Below are 14,674 nucleotides of genomic sequence, written 5' to 3' on the forward strand. Positions count from 1 at the left end.
GGAAGGTTAAGGGAGAGAGGAAGACCTTCCTTCTGGTGGTAGACTATTTATGAAGAAGCTCCAAGAGAGCCTTCTGCCTGTGCTACTCCTTGCTGCCCGTGCCTCCCCTGTTGCTGCTGCTGTCCTTCATGCACGCAGGAATGTAGTTGTCTCAGCCTTTCAGTGTGGACTGGAGACCAGTGCTTCTCCAGGATCCCTCCAGGCCTTCAGTGCCACGCTGAAGATGCTGCTGAGATCTCCAGCCTCATGGACTGAGCAGCTGCCTGGTTCTTTGACTCTTATGTCCACAGACAGCTCTTGTTGGACTGCCCAGCCTATATCCTATAAGTTAACCCGATAAACTCCCTTTAAAATATATATTCATCCTATCATTTCTGTTCCTCTAGAGAACAATGACTAATATACCCACAAAAGCCATTTTAATGCCAGGACAATGTGTAGACATACTATTATTATCACTCATTCTCCTAGCTCAGGAAATCTGCCCTATATCTTCCAAGGTTTTCCATACACATACTTCCATGTACATACTCTTCTCAACTCTGAAAATTGACTCTGCCAATAATCTTCTTTCTGCAAACTTCATATTTTGATTATTTTTGGAGCGTCCTTAATGTTTGCACATATTCTTAGAAAGTCGTCCATTTCCATACTTTTTTTTCTTGCTATGTTCTGACTAAACTCCATCCTCTCCTTCCTCTCTACCTGCTCACTGCTTCACTGGTTACTTACTGCCTTCATCTAACAGGAAGTTTCCCAAGGGTTCTTCCCAGCCATCTCCTTATATTTCTGGGCCTTCTGAGCAACATGTGCCTGTCTCATGTCAGTATTTGTGGCCCAGCTTCTCCAGTGACAAGAACTAGTGGTGGACTTGGGATATTTACAGAGCAATCAAGTCCCAACGCACTGGAACATGTCCCTCATAGGGTGTTCACCCTGAAGCTCCACATTACTGAGGATGCAGAGCTCACCCAGACTCCTGTCACCTCTACTCTCATGATGGAAGAACAGAGGCAGGAGCCCCTCAACTTCCCACCACAGGTTATGCAGGAGAAGCCGTAAAGCAGGCTTGCCTGTGTTCTTTTCTGCTGGTCTCTGACTTCATGTCCATTTTCTTTCTGTGTGCCCACCTCTGACCCTACATGGATCATTATAAGAATCTGCTCATACATACTTGTGGGTTTTTTCTTCTTCTTCTGACAAACATTTAAGGGCTAAGAACTATAGATCATTAGAACATGCCAATTATCCAAAGTTCAGGGAAAACTGGATGGAAAATGGCCTCCTTTGGAATTGTTATTTCTTGGACTGACCTCATATTGCAGCAAGACTCAGACATGAGGTCATTGCTCTGGTGCTAACCTGCTCTCTCACACTGGTTACCAGACGCCTCAGTGAGGTGGCCAGTTAGCCAGGAGACATGGGTGGAAACTTCCATAGGCATTTATTTTTTATTTTTCCAGCCAGTGTGTATTGTCTCTGCCCTGTGCAGTGCTTCATTACACTGAGACCACAGATTGCAAAGATAAAGATGGCAGGATAGAAGTCCATTGAGCAATGGAAAGCAAGTGAGGAGAGAACCAGTGTATGGCCTATGAGATCAGATCTCAGATTGTGAAGGGGTCTTAAAATCATCAAACCTTCCCAAAGCTTCATGCTGGCAGCACCCTTGGCAACCTTGGCTGTTCACAATGAAGACTGTATCCTGCACTTGCTGAACCTGTCCCACATCTGGCTGCCTGTGGCTTCTGCTCAGTTTCGCAAATCACCAAGCAACCAAGCAACACTTGGGGCTAGCATGGCTATGTCACTTGGCCTGGATTTCTGACTGCTAGTTAACGGCTAAGGTACGGGCAGGTTCCAAATAAATTCCATTCCATATCCAATGAAATTCATATCAAACTTATGGGTTCTCAGTGTTAGGGAGCCTTCTGTTGGATACCCCCCTTTTTTTTCTTCCTCAAGGCTCCTTCTGTTCTCTAGGCTAGGCAAGGAAAAGAACTCAGCACCCTTGTGCCACTGGCTACAATGGAGGGAACAGCCCTGTGAGGTATCAGTGACCCAGGATAAGAGCAAGCTAATATGTCAACATTCACAATTTTTAAAATCTCAAATCTATGAATCCAGGTTCCTGTACCAACTTTAAATTAGTTTTAAGGAAAATGTTAATTAAAGGAGTCCTCTCTTTGCTATTATAGGTAGAAGAAGCTTCTAGAAAGGTATTCTCTTGCAAACATTTTGTAGTCTCCAGTGGCTCCCCAAGTCTCAACTATCTATGGTTTCTTCATTTCATGTTTAGTTTCCCTTGATACCCTTGATGTAGGTTTGCCTCTTTTAGCATCTGTAGGAGACTACATGACCCTGACAAGGTTCCTTCCATCCCTCAGGTTGCTGTTGCTGGTGACTAACACAAGGGGTTCCACCTCCTTCCCCTGGGCAGACTCCTAGGGAACTTTAAGCCTAGGACCCTCCTCCCAGCCCCTGAAGCATGGGCTATACTTACTTTCCCTGAGGTAACTGAGGTGAGACAATAGCACTTCTGTGTTGTAGAGGGAGGTGGCTCGCAGGAAGTCTTCCTTGTTCATTTTGCACAATTCCTTGCCATCCATGTTCTGGAAGAAGGAAGTATCAATCTCCATCAAGCCATACTCCTTTATGGCCCATTCCAGCCACTGGCGAACATGCTCCTGTGTCCACAGTGTGGGGTCTGCATAGAGGAGAGGAGAAAGCCGTGAGCCCTCATGCTGGCCAGCCACAGCGAGGCCGCCCTTCTCTCCATGAGTGCCTTCCCAGCCTGCTCCCTCTCCTCCTATAAGCCTCTCCCCGTCCTCTCTTTCTCTCTTCTACCTCCTCTTTGACCCCTCTCTTTGTTTCCTCTCTTCCTCTCTTCCTCTTTGCTTTCTCCCTGTCCCTGGTCCCTGTCTCCTCTGTACTTTTCTTTCTTTTTCTTCCCCTTTTCTCTGTTTACTTTTGTCCCTACCTCTCTTTACTTGTCTCTTTCCTCATCACTTCTTCTTTGACTTTCTTTCTCTCTTACTCTGTTCATTCTCTCACTCTCCCCTCCCCCAGTTCCCTTCCAGATGGTCTCTCTCAGAGCACCCCATCTGGCTCTATGGCATCTGGCACTGCCTGAACCACTTAGCACTGGGGAAGGTTCTTAGTTGCCTCAACACGTATCCTGACAGGACACTCTTTAAAGTTTCAGGATGGCAATTGAAACCTTGGCCTGAGAACTAGTGGCATCAAAATGAAAATAAACACAGTCCCACAGACCCAGAGACTAATGTCTCTGGAAGGGGAACCATCTGTATTTTCAAAATATTAATGAATTCAAGAAATAACACCAATTCCTAAGATGGCTATAGGAAAGAAATATATACATGTATTCTTTTCCTGCAATTCCATCTGGGAAGTTGGGAGAACCCAGTGGTGTTAGTTTTTGACATAAATCCAATCTGGGTTTCCTCCTTTTGGGGGACAGCTGTGTTGAAATTTCTACCAGATCAACCCAGACTTTTTTTTAAGGATATTTAAATACTTAAAGATGACAAATGGTGCTAGAAACAGAAACCCTTTGAGCTGGGAGTGGATGTGAACAACATAGGATTAAGGCCATCTCCTCCTCCTCTCCCTCCTTCACACTCTCGTCCTCATGACTTTGCTTCCTTCTTAGCCATGGGGGTGGGGGCACAAGTAACCAGCCCTTATGTCTTATCACTTGCTGCAATCTGTAACCCATCTCTCTTTTTTTGGATTTAAAAATTTATTTATTTATTTATTTGACAGAAAGAGAAAGAGAGAGAGAGAAAGAAAGAAAGAATGGACGCACCAGGGCCTCCAGCCACTGCAAATGAATTCTAGACACATGCACCACCTTGTGCATCTGTGTAACCCATCTCTTTACTCAGAAGCTAATTGTTAGTGGTCCCAGTCAATACCTGAATCATGCTCATCCTAGAAGACAACTATGTGACTATTGCCTATGTCCTACTCAGGCTGGGTGGTGCATGCCTGTGATTCCAGTATTCATTAAAGAGATGCAACAGGATCACAAGTTTGAGGCTAACCTGGCCTGCATAGTGAGACCTCCATCATACACACAAAGACAGACAGACCCATGAAAATGTAGACACTAAAATAATAACTAAGCAATGAGCTTATGGTTGTAGTTCAAGAACCCTATGTGGAAGGGACTCATTGAATTTGGAGAATCCTTAGACGGTCTCCTGGAGGAGAGATGGTGGTTTATTTATGGCCGCTTCACTTAGTATGCTTGTTTGGTAGGGAAATGTGTGCCTCCTTTCAACCAATTCACCTTCTCATTTTAGAGTCTGTGAAGGCTCTTGGCATAAAGGAAGCAGGTTTGAATAATTAGCAGTGGCTATGAGGAGGACGCCATATGCTATAGTCTCAAGCAGATATAAGAAAGACCTTTGAGAGTTTGAGGGGGAGCACAGAGGAGAACTTGGAGTCACAGATCACAGTTCCTGGATGTTATACCAACAGCTCAGGACCCTGTTCCTAGTGATGGCCCCACTGAGAGATTCCACCAATGTGTCAGCTAGTCCAAATGTCCCATTTTTTACTCAACAAGGAAATCTGCAAAAGCCTTCTAACTGAGCCCTGTACTCATGGAAATTATGCCTTAGGGCGCACTGATGGAATTACTATGGAAGTCTTCACAGAATGTCATGTAGTTGAAGCAGGCTCCTGTCTGCCTTCTTGGGATGCTGCCCTAACTCACCTGGAATTACACAGCCTGGTGCTAGAAGGCAGAGCACCTTAAAGCTTCCCTGTGTTATGAGTGTATTTGTGTCTGCTTTAGTTTGTCCTTTGCTTTCTAGAAACAATTAAGCACAAACCATTGGTAAATGGAAATCTCAGAATTCTAAAGCAAATTGTCCTGGAGGGAGTTGAATTATATAGTATATATTTTTATCCTTTGTTTCTCCTAATTCCTCACTTTTAGTATCCAAAGCCTCATACTAAATTTCATGCCCTACATTTTATTTATTTTATTATTTCCTCCCTTGATTTGGGCTCTATCATAATGTTATTTCTCTCCCTCTCAAGCACAATGAATTATAACTCTTCCACTCTCCATCATGCTAAACTCTACCAAATGTATTTCCTGGATGATTTAGTCCCCATTTCTTCCCCATCTGAGCATGGAGCTGATGATTAACTAGGACCCTCATTTATACTTGTCTTAAAATCCTATCATAAATCCAATCAGTTGTTCCACTAATGTTTTACTGCCTTGATTTGAAGACCTGCCCAAATGAGGCTTTCCTTCATGTCCAGGAGGCTGACCTGGAGGAAGCCAAACTGTCTGAGAATTGCACTTACAGATGTAGCCCGTGTGAGAATAACCAAGAAGACGTCTAGCTCATGAATCCACTATGCAAGAGCTTTGAAACAGCTTGATAAGAATTTATGTGTTTCCATCTTGATTGCTATGGTTAACTAAGCCAACCAAACCCTGACATTTCACCATCCACTTTAAATTTATTTCAACACCATTTGTGAGGTACAGGATCAACAAAGAAGTCTGGTCCCTTTTCCCCCTCTTTCCACATGCCCTCCCAATGACTACTAACATGTGATGGTGCCCACAACCCTGGTTTAGAGTCAATCTCAGATGTCTTAAAGAGTTTAGCCACTTATGATTTCCTTCCTGTACTGATGGCTGTGAGGCTGAAGCAACAGTTTGATGGCAATGGTCTGGCCTGGCCCTGGGATGTGCAGAGTGTTTCCCACCATGTATGGACATGTACCCAGGCTACCCATCACCAGCTGGTCTCATGAGGGATATGGCAGGCCAAATATTAAGTGATACATAAATGTATGTAGAGAAATAAGTTTACATGCTGTCTGGCACCTGCAAAGGCCCATAGATGCAGCTGTTCTGGCCAGGCATGGGTGGCACACTTCTGTAATCACAGCACTCAGGAGGCAGAGGTAGGAGATCTTCCACATGCTTGAGACTAGCCTATGTACATAATGAGTTCTTGGGTAGCCTGAACTATGTAGTGAGATACTGTCTTGAAATCCAAAATAAATAAAACAAGCAAATAAATAAAATACATGAAGCTCTCCTTTCTTGTGTGCTGTTAGCCCTACCCTTGCAGAGGAAGGAGGCTGAGCCAGTCTTATTAGCCCTATTCCTATTAGCCCTTGTTCTGCAGCCTCTCTTCCTGGAGTCTTCCACTCCCCACCATATTGAATCTACCCAAAACACTTGTGGCCTGTCATTCTAGGAGATGAGACACAGCTTTCCATGGAAACACACACCAAGTCCAGAAGAAGGAGGAGAGGGCCATCATAAACTCACACTTTTGAGTCAGACAAATCCCCTTGGACACCCTTGGAGACATCTCACTGTTTGTCTTAAAATACAACTGCATTTACATGGCTGATAATGGAAGGAGTTAGCCTCTAGGGTGAAGTTATTTTGGTGAGATGAGTTTGAGTCCTTGCCCTGTAATTCACTTTGTGTAAGATCTGGATACCCTGCTCCTTCCACCTGGTACCCACTCTCCACGTGGCAGCTTCCAAACTCCCTCCATGTGCAGACAGCTGAGCTGGAGCTGGCCCAGGCAGGACCCAGCCAATGGGCTAGGGTATTGAACAATGGTTTTATTTTCTGTAACCAACTGTACCAATACCTAGGAAAAAGAGGTTATTTCTACATAATGACATAACTTGTGGCACACTTGTGGGGGCGTTCCATTTGTTAAATATAGTTATTTCTATTTTAAAACTGAAAGAGCTGGCTGTAATTTTGGAAAGGTGGAACCTAGCAGAGGCCAGGAAGTGCATGCCTGAGGGAAGGGTGGATGATGGGAGCAGCCTCCTCCTTGGAGGCAGGGATGCCAGGTCTGGGGACTTAAGGGACACCTCTTGGGATGAGGCCGCCTTGCCTTGGTTCCCTGGACAGGCCTCATCCTAGAGTAATAGGCCACTCATTAGAGCTTGCTGTGAGTTCTGCCGGGGAGTGGGGCTTCTGGAATCTGAGTTCTAGTGACAGTGGAGATAGGACTTTAGACTGCTGCTAAGGAGACTGATAGGATGAACAGCTTTCTCAGGTTTGCATTTCCATGAAGGATAAGGGTCCGAGTGTCCATGTCCCTGAGGCAGGCCTACTCTCCCTCTAGAGCCCCCTCACAACAGAACACGTGTCAGTCAGGCAGCTGTTTCCCAAGGTACCTGCAGGCACAATGACTCTCCGCTCATTGGTGGTCATGTTGGGGGGAGGAGGACCATTCTTCTCATCCATATAACTGTTGTAGTTCATGGGATTGGACTCGCCTCCACCCACGAGCTTGCTGCATTTGCTGACACTGCAGTCCACTGGAGACTCCCTGGAGTGAGAGAAAACAAAGAGAAAAGGAGTCATCACTGATGGCGACAGTTTGCCTGAGGCTCTGAAGATGAGCTAATTACTCAGGCACCCATAGAGACACCACTGAGCCCACTTGGCATAAAGATGATGACAATGAAGAAGTCCTGTTTCCATCCTCCGCAATGGCACCAGAGCTCTCTGTACATTTCGGCCTAGTACTATAATCACAAGACTTAAGAACATATGGTAAGCCCTTCCTGAACTTCTCTGGATGACCTATGGCCTCCCTGCCTAATGGAAGGTTGCAGCCTTAGCCACACTCTCCGCAACCTACTCTCCTTACACTCCTTCATACTCACTGGTGTTCCCAGACACACCTCGTCCACAATCCCACAGCACTTTGGGTCTGCCTTGGTTATAGGACTTGTCACACCATAAAGCAGTTAGCTTGGCTTGGACCCTGCCTCTGCCATCCATACTATTTCTTTTTTTTTAAGTTATTTATTTTTATTTTTTATTTGAGAGTTATAGACAAAGAGAGAAAGAGGGAGAAAGACAGAGAGAGAATGGGTGCACCAGGGTCTCCAGCCACTGCAAATGAACTCCAGATGCATGCATCATCTTGTGCATCTGGCTTATGTAGGTCCTGGGGAATCAAGCCTCGAACCAGGGTCTTTAGGCTTCACAGGCATGTGCTTAACCGCTAAGCCATCTCTCCAGCCCTCCATACTACTTCTTGAGATGGAGTTATTACTTTCCTCTGGACCTCATCCAGCTGTTTCTATTGCAATATAGCATTTTAACATATTTATATGACTGCTTTACTTGAATTTACCAATAACCCTTACAGATACACAGAGCAAGGGTTACTGCCTCGTCTCTTTTAATGCATGTGTGTATGTGTGTGCACATGGGGGAGTGTGGGTATACATACACTGTGTGCCAAGACTGGAGAGTAAACTTGGGTGTCATCCTCGGGAACATTATCCATCTTTTGGGGGAACACAATCTCTCATTGGGCTGGAGTTCTCCAATTAGGCTAGACTGAGGGAACAAAGAGCCCCAGAGATCTCCCTGTCTCTGTCCCCCTAGAGCTGGGATTACAGGTATGTACTATCACACCTGATATTTTTACCTGAGTGATGGGGATCAGACTCAGGTGACTTAGCCATCTCCCTAGGCCTAAATACTTCCATTTTGTGGTTATGAAAACAGGTGCATAACAACTGGCCAAATGTTCCACAGTGAGTAAAAGTAGACATAGGACTCAGATCGCCATTGCTAGCATTTTCCACGTTAAAGTCCTCATGCAGGAGAGTTGGGTGCTTCATGGAAGAGGAAAGGAACTCAGGAACATCAATCATAACTTGATAGGTTAGGACTTTCAAAGCAATGTGCTGTGTTGAGCACCAAGTTCACAAAGGAAACAACATGGAAATGCACAAACAAAAAAGCATACACCCAACTGGGGCTCCAACAACACAGTTTGTATCTGGTATTCTATAGTATTTTTGTATCTGGTATTCTATAACATTGGTAATGAGTGATTAATAGGCTGGCGAGCTGAACTGTCATACTCTGCAGCCACCTGGTATCTCAGAGCAGCATACTTCTTACATCCCTCACTTTCCACAGTCCAGCATTAGGGAGCTCCCAGTGTGCCTGGGGCTGATGGCATTCTTCTCTGCATAATTTCTGCTCAGACTGTCCAGCAACAAGACCCTTGGAGATCCCTGGAAGGCCCAGGAGGGGCTACAGTGTGGTTATGCCGAGCAGTAAGTATCTTTCTGGCAGCCTGGGAAACAGCCAGTTCTCTTGAGCTCTCTAAACCAGGCCTTCAGACCAAGGAGGTCAGACAAGGTTCAGGTTACAGTCTGCCAGCTCTGCACCACTAACCTCTCCAGACATTCTTCAGGCCTTGCCCCTGCCCTTTGTTACTCTGTTGTGGGCAGGAATGGACAAGACCACTGAGGGACCTTAAAGAACAGGGTCTTGTTGACAGGAACCCACCCATCCCCACAGCGGGAGAGAGTCGCCAGCCCTGAAGGAGGGAGAATGGTCTAGGGTTCCCCAGACTCAGGGAGGGCTGGGAGGCCAGAGCACATTCAATAAAGAAAATTAAATGAATTTGTTTCTTAATATGAAAGGAAAAAATATTGAAGATCACTTATCATAGCTGGGAGATAAATGCTCCACTGAGATATTAGAAGTCAGACAGTAATTTTTTCCTGATGTCTTACAGAGGAGAACATGGGCTGAAAATGAAAATAAGATGTATAACTTACACATGTTAGAATTTAAGGTTTTACTATTCGCCTACTGTTTTTCCAGGCAGAGAACCAAGAACTAGCCGTCAGAGTTCCAGATTGTTGAAGGTTTAATGTCCCCATGGCAGTCGGAAGGGAGGCAGTAGCACATCAGGCTTTTCACCAGTGCTTGGCCCTTTGGCTTCTGCTGTTGAAGGACTTGGCCTGAGATGAAGCAGCCCCAGTCAGACGCTGGTGCCTGCGTCTGAGCTGAGCTGGCGGGAGCACCCGGCTTCCCACCCACTCCATGGCGAGTGTACACATGCACACTCACACACGAGCATGTGCACTCACCACAAACAACACACACGCAATGCAGACATTCACAGATGACTGCGTGCATACACATACACACAAACACTTCACTACACTCCCAGACATTACCAGAAATACAACATACACAATGTTAATGTGTACATATGTGCCTATGCACTCCACAATGCACACATTCACTACATCCCACTACACAATACATGTGCACATATACACACATACATCCATGGCCCACCATACATCTACACACACAATATAAGTATGCACAAGTGTGCATGTCCACAAAACACATACAACCCATACTAGTATACACACTCCATCATATAATAATATTGCACAATAATACACACTGTACCACCAACATACATGCAATACCTACAGGCATGCATGTAGATGTTCACAGGCTGGCACACACACACGTGTGTATACTGACTTACAGAAGTGCACACACCCCATTACACATGGCCATACATGTGCATTTAGACATATACACACTTCACTAGTCTGGTTGCTTCCCCAGATCCTCATCAGACAAGAAAGAGCTCAAGTGCCAGGAAAGCTTGGAGGACTAGGTTGGACTGCAACCAAAACAGCAAGGTTTTCATTGGCTGGGGGTCCACTGTTGGGGAGGGTGGGGTTGACTGAACACACACTTCCCCTGAGGGTGCCCAGAACCAGACAGCTGGGACAGGGTACTGCAGAAGAGGAGACATCTTTTCCAAGGGCTCAGTCCCTTTAAGAGTATTGAGATGAATTTTGAAGAACTTTTCCTTTCCTTTCCTTTCCTTTCCTTTCCTTTCCTTTCCTTTCCTTTCCTTTCCTTTCCTTTCCTTTCCTTTCCTTTCCTTTCCTTTTCTTCCTCTTCCTCTTCCCCTTCCTTCCTTCCTTCCTTCCTTCCTTCCTTCCTTCCTTCCTTCCTTCTTTCCTTCCTTCCTTTCTCTCTTTCATTTTTTTTTTTTTTTACACAAGCCAGGCCTCAAGATTTCTGGTTAAAAACTGGCTTCTTGTTATGCAGAGAGGTCAGAACCTCAGAACCACCAAAAGCAGAGGGTCTTTATAGATTGTGGCCATGTATTGTACTCATGGTTGGCCCCTGCTGCCAGGAGTAGGGGGAAAAAAAAAAAAACCTAAAAATATGGGACACCAGGAAAAAAGCCTTGGTGATGGTGACCCCATAAGGAGGGAGCCGTGAGCATGGCAGGGAGGTGGGTGCAGAGGAATGGGGGCCTCTCTGAGTTCCATTGACGGCAGTCCTACTGGCAGCTAGTGGGCAGCGCCTATCCCACAGTTCTCCCCCCCAGCCTCTATCTGTGCTCTAGGGTCATGTGACAAGCCTGGCTGCACAATGCCTGGCCTTCTCTTAAATGTGTTCTTCTTTGGAATAAGGCTATGTCCTTGGTCTCTAGACCATTGCTTTAGGACCTGCAAAGAGAAGTTCTTAGACAGAGAGAAGCCCTAATACTCACGGAGAACCTTTGTCCAGCTTGCCTTCACTATAGTTCATGGCATAAAAAAATAAAGCCATACCTCAGTGGTTTGCCTGCTTGCCTGCTGACTTGCCTCCGTCCTTTGTGCCTCCATCAAGCAGTGCAGCCAGGGCTCTGTGGCCACTGCTCAGGGTGGGTCCAGGTGAAGCCCAGCATAAAGGCTGCTCTTTAATGAGGCAGCTGGCGCCTGTGAAGAGGGCTCGAGGAAAACAAGAGGGAGGGGAGGCGGGGAGCCCAGGCTGGGGAAGAGGTTTGCCCATTCATTCAGCTTGCCCACACTACTGCTAATTTGTATTGAGACCTGCATTTGCAGCTAGCAAGGGCTTGGGGCCCAAAGGCAGCTGACTGTACTGGGACAGGTGACAAGACAGCCAGGGGCTGCCACAATAAAGCAGGGCTCAAGAGTATAACTCAAAGCATCTCTATCTTAGGGCTGGGGAAGACCATGGAATAGCAGGTCACAGTAATATACATAAGATCCTCACTTCTCTGCTTCTGTTTATGTTTAGAGAACGTTGCTTTAAAAAGACTGCTAATGGTTCCCAAAAGAACTTTCAAGCTTTTAAGCATCTTAAGGTGTGAAATCCTGGGAGTTGTGATAAAAGGGAATTTCAAAGACTTCACCCCTTCCAAAGTACCTTCCCTTTCAACTGAACATCAGATCCATAGAGCACCCACACAGAAATCGAAAAGGCACGAGGGCTTCCCAAGCCATGTGGTTGCTTTAAGATCCATCACCTTCCACATAGCATGAACCCTGCACAATGAAGTAGTCTGTCTTGCCCTTGGGATGTCTGTAAGTTCCATGTATTGATGTGATTTGTTGGTTTTGAAAAGGGAATGCAATAAACTAAAAGCAAATTTCAAGGAAAGAAAAAAGCATAAAGAAGCCATCACCCTCACCCACTATCTACTTCATCTCTGTATACAGTAGATGCTGAGCATACTTCCAGAATCCCGAGTGCTACTTCCCACACAGGTGGTGTGTGGCCTGTTTTCCCCAGCAAGGTTCAGGGTGTAGGAATTTCTGAGGGCACTAGAGAGGCACAAGTTATAGGGTCTAGAAGGTTGATCTTTCTGAGTGATGTACGTGAGTCTCAGGCTACCTAACTCCTCCTGATGCTGCAGGCCAATCCAGTAAGTCTTAGGACAGTGAGCTCAGCCAGGTACCAAAGGCAAGCTTTGTGTTTCTATCTCCTCAAACCCTGTCTTTCTTTCAAGGGATATTTTTTCCAATCTCCATGGCTGAGACAGGATATAACTGAGAGTAATTTGCAGACCACAGCTTATATCTGACACAGAACCTATGGACCATGCTGATTCGAGGGCGTCCAGACTACCAGATTCAACCACAACAGGAAGATGGGAAGGGAGACAGTGCAAGCCTCCCACAAAATGGGCAACCCAGACCAGCTCCGACTCCTCAGACCTTAGTCCCTTCACTTGACCCTTTGCCCCTGGTCCAGATGCCTTGCTGCTGGGATAAAAGCAAGAGAGCATTGCAGCTTCAGGCACATGGAGTACCTCCTTCATGCTAGAGACACAAACATCTATGGGGCCTCCAATAAGCATGAAGAAGTAACTCAAAAATGCATGCTTACCAAAGAATGTGATGGGAATGCACTGTGAACCCCAGGGCAGTCTGAAACATTCGGACCTGGCACTACTCAATCCAAACAGATTGTGAGTCACATATGTGAACCACGCACAGCTCTTAAAACTTCCTGTTCCTCAGGACTCACGAGAGCCAGGTGCACAAGGTGGCAAATGTGTCTGGAGTTTGTTTGCAGTGGCTAGAGGCCCTGGCATGCCCAATCTCTCTCTCTCTATTTGTCTCTTTCTCTCTGCCTCTCGCAAACAAATAAATAATTTTTTTTAAAAAAGGAGGCTGTGGCTGGAGAGATGGATTAGCGGTTAAGATGCTCGTCTGCAAACCCAAAGGACCTTGGTTTGATTCCCCAGGACCCATGTAAGCCAGATGCACAAGATGACACATGCATCTGAAGTTTGGTTGCAGTGGCTGGAGGCCCTGGTGCACCCATTCTCCCTTTCTCTCTCAAATAAATAAATCAAAATAAAATAAAAACAATTTGAAAAGGTGGAGGCTGGAAAGATTGCTTAGTGGTTAAGGTGCTTGCCTGCAAAGCCTAAGTACCCAGGTTCAATTCCCTAGGACCCACGTGAGCCAGATGCACAAGGTGGAACATGTGTTTGGAGTTTGTTTGCAGTGGCTAGAGGCCCTGGTGTGCCCATTTTCTCTCTTTGTGTGCCTCTTTCTTTTTCTCTTTCTCTTTCTCTTTCTCTCAAATGAATTAATAAATAAATATTAAAGAAGACTTTCTAGTAGCTATATTAAAAAAAAAAAAAACAGAGCTGGGTAAGGTGGCTCATGCCTTTGATCCAAGCTCTTGGTAGGCTAAGACAAAATGATTGCCATGAGTGGGAGAGCAGGCTGGGCTATAGACTGAGTTCCAGGTCAGCCTGGGTTTGAATTCAATCCTGCTTCAAAAATAAGTAACTGTGAAGCAAATTTGAATAATATAGTAACATATATTAATATGATAATGTATTCAAAAGTTAATCATTTCAACATAATCAACAGTCAATGAAATGTCTTATTTTCTTGTTACTATCTTCTCCATCCAGTATGTTACATATAGAGCACATTTCAGTTGTAGACTTGCCAAATTTCCATGGCTCAGTAGCAACACAGAGATAGTGGCTATTGTATCAGAGCACTGGGTGGGTGGCCCATGAGCCATAAGCACCCAAGTTGTATATCCTGATTTGTTTTCCATCTCCCCCAAAAGTTACCAGTTATTTAAAGATATCACCTAAGGCTGGAGAGATGGCTTAGCGGTTAAGGCAGTTGCCTGAAAAGCTTAACTACCTAGGTTCAGTTCCCCAGTATCCACATGAAGCCAGATGTACAAAGTGGCATTGTTTGCAGTGGCTGGAGGCCATGTCATGCCCATTCACTTTGTCTCTCTTTTCTCTATGTCTCTCTGCTTGAAATAAATAAATAAAAATATTTTTAACAGATGAGGAATTTTAATGGGCTGGTATTTATGCCTTCTTATCATTTCCTTTGCATTAAACAAGGGGATTGGACATAATTCCACCTGAAGTAAAACATCTTTCTGAAGATCCTTGCTCAGGGCTGGCTCCGCAGTGTCCCTTATGTACAAGCAACTATTAGGTGCAGGCCATGGCTGTGCCTAACCTACGTGGTTCTGAGAGCTTACTAGGCTGTCTTTGTTTGG

The 14,674-nt window shown here is 45.4% G+C and overlaps 1 protein-coding gene across 5 annotated transcripts in view; it reads right to left on the reverse strand.

Annotated features, from left to right (window-relative positions):
- Fli1 (Fli-1 proto-oncogene, ETS transcription factor) overlaps positions 1-14,674 on the reverse strand; it is a 132,497-nt gene that overhangs the window by 39,354 nt on the left and 78,469 nt on the right. For all 5 annotated transcript variants that reach the window (XM_045145385.1, XM_045145387.1, XM_045145386.1 and 2 more), the window contains 2 exons: positions 7,210-7,364; positions 2,504-2,707 (listed from right to left, as the gene is read on the reverse strand). In XM_045145385.1, coding sequence (XP_045001320.1) covers positions 2,504-2,707; positions 7,210-7,364 — 359 coding nt within the window. The remainder of the gene's footprint in view (positions 1-2,503; positions 2,708-7,209; positions 7,365-14,674) is intronic.

This window comes from Jaculus jaculus, chromosome 3 (assembly GCF_020740685.1).
Source record: "Jaculus jaculus isolate mJacJac1 chromosome 3, mJacJac1.mat.Y.cur, whole genome shotgun sequence".
NCBI lineage: Eukaryota > Metazoa > Chordata > Mammalia > Rodentia > Dipodidae > Jaculus > Jaculus jaculus.